General features: G+C 53.6%; 1 protein-coding gene across 1 annotated transcript; it reads right to left on the reverse strand.

Moving 5' to 3' along the window:
- Positions 1–1,195: 1,195 nt before the first annotated feature.
- mapkapk5 (MAPK activated protein kinase 5) lies at positions 1,196–9,485 on the reverse strand (the record flags this gene model as incomplete). Its single annotated transcript, XM_080551163.1, is given in 10 exon segments — positions 1,196–1,494; positions 1,875–1,979; positions 2,219–2,311; positions 2,314–2,333; positions 3,702–3,832; positions 7,370–7,490; positions 7,972–8,135; positions 8,396–8,419; positions 9,111–9,191; positions 9,381–9,485. Coding segments are annotated over 10 exon segments (939 nt in total). The 3' UTR covers positions 1,196–1,399.
- Positions 9,486–9,696: the final 211 nt, after the last annotated feature.

The raw sequence follows: 9,696 nt of genomic DNA on the forward strand, positions 1-9,696 counted from the left end.
CGGTCTGCCAGGTGACCCTACAGGTGACCCTGCAGCGCCACTCACGCCGGAAGAGGAGAAGAAGAAGAAGAAGAAGAATACACTTCCTGTCAGCCTCAGCTGCGGCTCCGTGCACAGGAAGTGTTCAGGTAAGAGAACGCCGGCTCACCTCGTTGTGGGTCAGCACCTGTGCGCCTGGCGTGAGTAAGGCTAAGACTGTCGTAAAACAGGGGGATCATCAAATGTCTTTTGTTTGGAGAAAAAGAAAAAAAAAGTAAAAAAAGCAAACAGTAGATCACACCGGTAAGAAAGGATCAAGTCGTTTGGTAGAGAAAGGAGGATGGTAGAGATGGTAGAGAAGGTAGAGAAGGGAGAGAAGGTGCGTCGTGTGTTTCCTGCGAGCCGGGCTTCAGACGCTGTCCGTCTCCACGGTTACCACGGGAACAGCAGAGACCAGGTCAGAACCGTAACCTTTAAGTCTCCCCTCCCCCTCTCTCTCCCTCCCTACATATCTCTCCCCCTCTCTCTCCCTCCCTACATGTCTCCCCTCCCCCCCCCCCCCTAAGATCTGAGAGTATTGGATATGTGTGTCTCATGGGGGAGGAGTCTAACGGCATGTCTAGGGCCAAGGGGCCAGTTTGGAACTCAGCCTCTCTGTTTAGAGACAGCAGGTCACATGACCAACCACCACCAGGCTTCACAGTCTCAGATAATAACGGATGTCTTCAGTTAAATAAATATAACTCTTAGCATTGTTAAAAATTTAGAAAGCAATAGAATAAAAATGAGAATTAAAAATAAGATAAAAATAATAAAATGAAATAAAAATGTGTGAGATCAAAACAACACACATCGCTGTGGAACATTCTGGACAAGCAGCTTGTACAAATTCCCTCTCCGTAAGGTACAGAAAATAATTTCATATTTTTTTTTGTTTTCTTTCCAGTTTTTTTTTTCCTTTTTTTTTTTTGCAAAAACGAAAAATATATAAGGTTTTTCAAGTTCTTTGCGTTTGTTGTTCATAAAAAAAATTATAGTTATAGTAGCAACAAGTCCTCTTTGAATATACATTATATAGTATCTACAGCTGTACATGTTGAGCTCATGGAAAAAACGCTAAAATGCTATCTTCGTTTTAGCAAGTCAATTTACATAGAAATGCCTCTTGACAGTAATTGGCTTAGAAACTGTTGTGATAAATGATATAAAAAGAGAGAGAAGGAGAGAGAGAGATATAGAGAGAGATAGAGAGAGAGAAGGAGAGAGAGATAGAGAGAGAGAAGGAGAGAGAGAGAGATAGAGAGAGAGAGATGGAGATAGAGAGAGAAGGAGAGAGAGAGATATATAGAGAGGAGAGAGAGAGAGATATAGAGAGAGAGAGAGATATAGAGAGAGAAGGAGAGAGAGAGCGAGAGCGAGGCTACTGAGCCTCCTGCAGGTTAGTCTTCTCCTCTATGGCCTGCTTCATCACCTCCGCCAGCTTCAAGCGATCCACCTTGTCAGAGAAACCCCGTCCTGGAACACACCAGAGAGGAACAATGTTGTTATTATTTCGTTCTTCATAAACCGTTCTCTCAGCATGTTATGATGTTATAAAAACGCAGTTAGACGTTCCTAGCGATGTACCACTGTTAGCCGCTAGCGGTTAGCAGCGTTTGTAACTTTTGCTGCGTTTAGAGTCACTTTTCTCCTATTCAGTGTGTGAGGTGCACCAACATTCAAATACACCTGTCGTGTTAAAAAAAAAATCTGATTCCAATGTATGACACATCATTTGTAAGCTTACAATCTGTAGTTTCAAAAAACAGAAAAATGACTTGGGCAATTGGGTTATCCTTTGACTGGTGTCACATATAGAGTACCAGTACTGAAACAAGTATAGTTATGATACTGACCGTCCCAGTGCAGGCCCTGCAGGCCGTCTCTCAGGGGTTTACAGTCTCTGTTGAAGCGCCACGCCTCGTGCATCACCTCGTTCAGCTTCTCATCCTCGTTCTCCCCTGCACACACACACACACACACACACACACACATACGGTCTTCATTCAGACTGAGCGTGCGTGTACTCAAAATCTGCATATATTACATTTCATTTGTTTGTGTGTGTGTGTGTGAGTGTGTGCTTGTGTATGTGTGTGAGTGTGTGTGTGCTTGTGTATGTGTGTGTGTGTGTGTGTGTGTGTGTGTGTGTGGACTGACCGGCCTGGGGGAGGTGTGTGTGTGTGTGTGTGAGACTGACCGGCCTGGGGCAGGATACACTGGGCGATGACGTCTCTGAGCTTCTCCAGAGCCTCGTTGTCGTCCTCACCTCCGTTCTCTGGGTCGTGGAGGAGAAGCCGTCACTCTGCTTGGTGCTACTGAGGAGGAAGAGGAGGAGGAGGGGGAGGAGGAGGGGGAGGAGGAGGAGAGGGGGGAGGAGGAGGGGAGGAGGGGGAGGAGGAGGAGAGGGGGGAGGAGGAGGGGGAGGGAGGGGGAGGAGGAGGGGGAGGAGGGGGGGAGGAGGAGGAAGAGGAAGAGGAGGAAGAGGAGGGGGAGGAGGGAGAGGAGGGGGAGGAGGAGGAGGAGGAGGGGGAGGAGGAAGAGAAGGAGGGGGAGGAGGAGTGGGAGGAGGAAGAGGAGGAGGAAGAGGAGGAGGAAGAGGAGGAGGAGGGGAGGAGGAGGAGGAGGAGGGGGAGGAGGAGGAGAGGAGGAGGAGGAGGGGAGGAGGAGGGGGAGGAGGAGGAGGAGGGGGGGAGGAGGAGGAAGAGGAAGAGGAGGGGGAGGAGGGAGAGGAGGGGGAGGAGGGGGAGGAGGAGGGGGAGGAGGAAGAGAAGGAGGGGGAGGAGGAGTGGGAGGAGGAAGAGGAGGAGGAAGAGGAGGAGGAAGAGGAGGAGGAGGGGGAGGAGGAGGAGGGAGGAGGGGAGGAGGAAGAGAAGGAGGGGGAGGAGGAGTGGGAGGAGGAAGAGGAGGAGGAGGAAGAGGAGGAGGAGAGGGAGGAGGAGGAGGAGGAAGAGGAGGAGGAGGGGGAGGAGGAGGAGGAGGGGGAGGAGGAGGAGGAGGAGGAGGAGGAGGGAGAGGAGGAGGAGGAAGAGGAGGGGGAGGAGGAAGAGGAGGAGGAAGAGGAGGAGGAGGAAGAGGAGGAAGAGGAGGAGGGGGGAGGAGGAGGAGGAAGAGGAGGAGGAAGAGGAGGGGGAGGAGGGGGAGGGAGAGGAGAAGGAGGAGGAGGGGGAGGAGGAGGGGGAAGAGGAAGAAGAGGGGGAGGAGGGAGAGGGAGAGGAGGAGGAAGAGGAGGAGGAGGAGAAGAGGAGGAGGAAGAGGAGGAGGAAGAGGAGGAGGAGGAGGAGGAGAGGAGGAGGAAGAGGAGGGGGAGGAGGGGGAGGGAGAGGGAGAGGAGAAGGAGGAGGAGGGGGGGAGGAGGAGGAAGAGGAAGAGGGGGAGGAGGGAGAGGGAGAGGAGGAGGAAGAGGAGGAGGGGGAGAAGGAGGAGGAGGAGGGGGAGGAGGAGGAGGAGGGGGAGGAGGAAGAGGAGGAGGAAGAGGAAGAGGAGGGGAGGAGGGAGAGGGAGAGGAGGAGGAAGAGGAGGAGGGGGAGGAGTGGAAAACATCAATACATGTGACAGTCCCTAGATCTCACACACACACACGCGCACCACACAGCACACACACACCACGGATACGTACATATATACACCTACACACACACACACACACACACACACACAGACACACAAACACACACACTGACCCCAGCAGCTTCCTCTTCCTCAGGATGGGGTTGTTGACAGAGTTGAGGGGCTTCAGGCTGACGTTCAGGTCCTGGATCCTCATGTTGGCCAGCTGCTCCGCGTGCGCCTGCTGGATGCCTGCTACCACCGCCTGGGGGGGGGGGAGGGAGGGGAGAGGGGGGGGAGGGAGGGAGGGAGGAGGGGGAGGGAGGGAGGAGGGGAGGGAGGAGGGGTTGAATGGACCACATCAGGAATCAATCAATCAAACTTGTGTGTGTGTGTGTGTGTGTTGGTGTGTGTGTGTGTGTGTGTGTGTGTGTGTGTGTGTGTGTGTGTGTGTGTGTCAGCTTGCATGTCTGTCTCTGACTGTCTGTCTGACTATGTCCTTGTTTATCTCATATATAGCCACATTGAATACGACTCCCAAGTGCTGAACACAAAAACAATAAAATCCAACACAATAAAACAAGAGGCAGGAGATAGGAAATAGATCAAATAAAAAATAAATCCAACACAATAAAACCAGGAATCTTTTAAAGATATCCAGCCCCTCTCTGCCACCCTCAAGCCCTCCAGGGACATCGCTGTGGCAGCAGAGACCTTCAGTAAACCACTGGACTCAGATCAGTTCCAGCAGAGGCACCTCAGACTAACACACAACACCGCCCTCTGGCGGTCGGTCTACAGAACAGCAGGTAGAGGAGAGGTCTATGTGCAGGGGTGCACATAACATTTTGGGGCCAGTGCTCAGAGGAGCACCTAGGGATGCTGCTTGGTGCTCCCCGAGCTCGCGAGTCACGACCCGTCCCACAGGATGGATAAAAAAGGGATACATGGATAACTTATATTAGCAAAACGACATTTATTCATAAATAAAGATGAACGAACAAATGATTGTGTGCAAAACAAAAGAAACAAATGCAAAATCAAATGACTGCTCTTTAAGCATGAAAGTCTGTCAGACTCCTTTAAACACAATGAAATCAACTGACATCTCTTTAAGCACTAACTGAATGTCTGTTCTTTAAACACAATGAAATCAACTGACATCTCTTTAAGCACTGCTCTGTTCTGTAAACACTGAAATCAACTTTTCAACAAAAAGTTACAGCCTAAGCATTTACTTATGCTACAAGCTTAATCATCATCACTGCTCTCTTGACTGCTGTTAATACTGTCCTCAATTTCAACCATGGTAGAGGATGTTGTAGGGCCTACAATGTAGGCTATCACTTTAAATAGCTCATTATTTTGATTGTGCAACAAAGTTGTTGTTTTTTCTTCTAATATAATTCCCAACCATATCCTGGGTCAGGGGTCTAGGTGCGATAATGAAGCTGTAAAACAAACGTCTGAACGTTTGAAAGCTTCAGAGAAAAGAAACGTGAAGTCCCTTGGTGTTGTTTTTCCTTTTAGCGACGAGTCGTTCGGGACTGAATTTTCACGTGTCGGCGTGATAACCGTGCGATACGCGATACGCGGAATGAAAGTACAAGTTACGATACTTTCCGAATGTTTTCGTGAGGGGAGTCGCCGTGGTCATCGTCGGTCGACTGTTCGTCGGGCCTTCGGCTGAGGGGACGGCAAATAGTTACTTAGTGGGGCTTGCAGTGATGCAGCAGTCAGCAGTCAGCAGTTGGATTTTGAGGAAGTAAATTCCTCTCCCAGCGCTTCCAGCTGTTGGTGCGCAAGAGCGCTTTCATGCCGCTGATCTGCTGCGCAGCATGCATTTTGGCGACGCATGCGCACTGGCGCACCAGTTATGTGCACCCCTGTCTATGTGCCACAGTAGTGGAGGGATGGGAGGCTGCTTGGTGGAGGTAGAAATCGGAGTACGGCCTCATTTTAATGCGTGGAATGGAACGAGGAGATTGTATCAAAGACATTTCCGCCTCCACCAGCCTCCCCTGGCCTCCACCAGCCTCCCCTGGCCTCCACCAGCCGCTCCTGGCCTCCACGGTTCTCCCCAGGCTTCCACGGGCCTCCCCTGGCCTCCACCAGCCTCCCCTGGTATTGGTACAGGGAAGAGGAACCTTGGCCAGTGAGACGATGGCTACCGTGCTTCACCTGTAGGTCCCACAGACACAGGGATCCACCCCATACTAACACAGGTCATTTAGCTACTGTAATGCTACCAGAATGCTACCAGAATGCTATCCGAATGCTATCTGAAGGCTACATTAATGCTACCTGAATGCTACATAAAAAATGCTACCTGAATGCTATCTGAACTCTATCCCAGCCCCCCAGCACCCCCAGCCTCCCTCAGCCTCCCCAGCCCCTCAGCCTCCCTCAGCCTCCCCAGCCCCTCAGCCTCCCTCCGCCTCCCCAGCCTCCCCAGCCCCTCAGCCTCCCTCAGCCTCCCTCAGCCTCCCTCCGCCTCCCCAGCCCCTCAGCCTCCCTCCGCCTCCCCAGCTCCCCAGCCTCCCTCAGCCTCCCTCAGCCTCCCCAGCTCCCCAGCCTCCCTCAGCCTCCCCAGCCCCTCAGCCTCCCTCCGCCTCCCTCAGCCTCCCTCAGCCTCCCCAGCCTCCCTCAGCCTCCCTCAGCCTCCCCAGGACCCCCAGCCTCCCCCCAGTCTCCCCCAGACCCCAGCCTCCCCAGCCTCCCAGCCTCCCAGCCTCCCAGCTGCCCAGCCTCCCCAGACCCCAGCCTCCCCAGACTCCCCAGCCTCCCCAGCGGGAGGGAGGAGGAGGGAGGGAGGGGAGGGGGAGGGAGGGGATTCAGGGTTGAATGGATCACATCAGGAATCAATCAATCAAACTTGTGTGTTGTGTGTGTGTGTGTGTGTGTGTGTGTGTGTGTGTGTGTGTGAGTCAGCTTGCATGTCTGTCTCTGACTGTCTGTCTGACTTTGTCCTTGTTGATCTCATATATAGCAGCCAGTCTGTGCTGAACACAAAAACAATCAAATCCAACACAATAAAACAAGAGGCAGGAGATAGGAAAGATCAAATAAAAAAATAAATCCAACACAATAAAACCAGGAAATAGGAGCTTTCTTTTAAAGATATCCAGCCCCTCTCTGCCACCCTCAAGTCCTCCAGGGACATCGCTGTGGCAGCAGAGACCTTCAGTAAACCACTGGACTCAGATCAGTTCCAGCAGAGGCACCTCAGACTAACACACAACACCGCCCTCTGGCGGTCGGTCTACAGAACAGCAGGTAGAGGAGAGGTCTATGTGCCACAGAGAGCCCTTGCGTAGGCTACGGTGTAGCCGCACGTAAATTCGACGCAGAAGTATAAATTGGGCTTAACACAGGTCATTTAGCTGAATGCTACTGTAATGCTACCAGAATGCTACCTTAATGCTATCCGAATGCTATCTGAATGCTACATAAATGCTACCTGAACGCTATCTGCTACCTGAACGCTATCTGCTACCTGAACCCTATCTGCTACCTGAACGCTATGCTTTCAGAGGTATCACACTACCTGAATGCTATCCCAGCCCCCCAGCCCCCCAGCTCCTCAGCTCCCCAGCCTCCCCCAGCCCCCCAGCCTTCCAGCCTTCCAGCCTCCCCAGCTCCTCAGCCTCCCCAGCCCCCCAGCCCCCCAGCCTCCCCCAGCCCCCCAGCCTTCCAGCCTCCCCAGCTCCTCAGCCTCCCCAGCTCCCCAGCCTCCCCAGCCCCCCAGCACCCCCCAGCCTCCCCCCAGCCTCCCCCCAGCCTCCCAGCTCCCCAGCCCCACCTTGTCCATCATCATCTGGGCTGAAGGCAGCACGTTGTCCAGGGCCTCCGTACAGTTGAGCCAGGGGTGGGCCAGGACCCCCTCGATGGTCAGCCTCTCCTCTGGCTTCACCTTCAGCAGCCTGGCAGGGGGGGGGGGGGGGGGGGGGGGGAGGGAGGAGGGAGTAATGTTCAACATTACAGTAATGTCATTTCCTTATTGATAACACAAGCACACAGTCGGGGTCCGAGGTTGTGTTATTTCGGGACGTGTTTTTGTCAACGGACATCGCCTCCGCCATCTGTCTGTAATTAATGCATCGTTTACGGGCGCACACGCACACACACACGCACGCACACACACACGCACGCGCGCACACACACACGCACGCACACACACACACGCTCGCACACACACGCGCGCACACACACACGCACGCACACACACACACGCATGCACGCACACACACGCACACACACAGGCTGTTGTGGGGACAGACTCTCTGTCAGTGTGTGTGTGTGTGTGTGTGTGTGTGCGGGGCCCATACATACTTGCGTACGATGTCCTTGGCCATCTCTGTGTGTGTGTGTGTGTGTGTGTGTGTGTGTGTGTGTGTGTCTTACTTGCGTACGATGTCCTTGGCCATCTCAGAGATCAGGCTCCACTCGTCCTCGGGGAAGTCGAAGCTGCCGGTCATGATCTTCTTCCTCATGTCTCGGGGGATGGTCCTGCTGTGGTGGCGGCTGTAGAAGGGCGGGTAGCCACACAGCATCACGTAGATGATCACCCCGATGGACCACAGGTCACAGCTCTGCAGGGGGGGAGGGGGGGGGGAGAGACACACCACAGGTCACAGCTCTGCAGGGGGAGGAGGGGGAGGGAGGGAGAGACACAACACAGGTCACAGCTCTGGAGGGGGAGGAGGGGGAGACACAGGTCACAGCTCTGCAGGGGGAGGAGGGGGAGGGAGGGAGAGACACAGGTCACAGCTCTGGAGGGGGGAGGAGGGGGAGGGAGGGAGAGACACAACATCACGTAGATGATCACCCCGATGGACCACAGGTCACAGCTCTGGAGGGGGAGGAGGGGGAGGGAGGGGGGAGGAGGGGGAGGGAGGGGGGAGGAGGGGGAGGGAGGGGGGAGGGGGAGGGAGGGGGGAGGGAGGGGGAGGGAGGGAGAGACTCAACATCACATATATGATCCCCCCTATGTGTCGTACCGTGTTGTATGTGTGTGTGTGTCAGTGTGTAGGACCTTGTTGTGTGTGTAGGGGGTAGGGGTGGGTATGTAGGGAGTGTGTTTGTGTGTGTGTGTGTGTGTTACCTTGTTGTAGGTGTAGGGGGTGGGTGAGGTAGGTACCTTGTTGTAGGTGTAAGGGGTGGGTGAGGTAGGTACCTTGTTGTAGGTGTAGGGGTGGGTGAGGTAGGTACCTTGTTGTAGGTGTAGGGGGGGTGGGTGAGGTAGGTACCTTGTTGTAGGTGTAGGGGGGGTGGGTGAGGTAGGTACCTTGTTGTAGGTGTAAGGGGTGGGTGAGGGAGGTACCTTGTTGTAGGTGTAGGGGGGGTGGGTGAGGTAGGTACCTTGTTGTAGGTGTAGGGGGGGTGGGTGAGGTAGGTACCTTGTTGTAGGTGTAGGGGGTGGGTGAGGTAGGTACCTTGTTGTAGGTGTAGGGGGTGGGTGAGGTAGGTACCTTGTTGTAGGTGTAGGGGGTGGGTGAGGTAGGTACCTTGTTGTAGGTGTAGGGGGTGGGTGAGGTAGGTACCTTGTTGTAGGTGTAGGGGGTGGGTGAGGTAGGTATGATTCCAGACTTCTCCTTCTGGTGTCTTCTCTGAGCCTCCAGTACCTGGAGAAAACATGATGATGTCATCAGACTAGGACATGATGATGTCATCAGACTAGGACAGGATGTTTACAGAATGTCTTCAGAACAGGACATTTTAATGCAACTCAATGTGGTGTGAGATCTGAGCAGTGTGTGTGCATGACTGTGTGTGTGTGTGTGTGTGTGTGTGTGTGTGTGTGTGTGTGTAACCTGAGGTGCTACATAGTAGGGTGTGAACTGAGGGGTCATCAGGTCACCCTGGTCGATCTTGGCGAAGCCGAAATCACACAGCTTCACAGGTGCATCCTGGGACATGCAGGCAGAGGGACAGATTAGATCAGATTATTAATCCAGTGTTGGTACAGAACAGTCACACAGACCTCTAATAAGAACAGTCACCCATGGTGCTTTTCTATCAGCAGCCCGCGTTAGTGCAGGGTTAGATCAGTTCGAGGTCAGGTCGGGTCACTTTGATCTGTTCTGGTTTTCCATTATACACAAACCGACCCGGACTAGTAGGAGGAGT

Source organism: Nansenia antarctica (assembly GCF_963989245.1).
Source record: "Nansenia antarctica genome assembly, contig: SCAFFOLD_292, whole genome shotgun sequence".
NCBI classification, from domain to species: Eukaryota; Metazoa; Chordata; class Actinopteri; order Argentiniformes; family Microstomatidae; genus Nansenia; species Nansenia antarctica.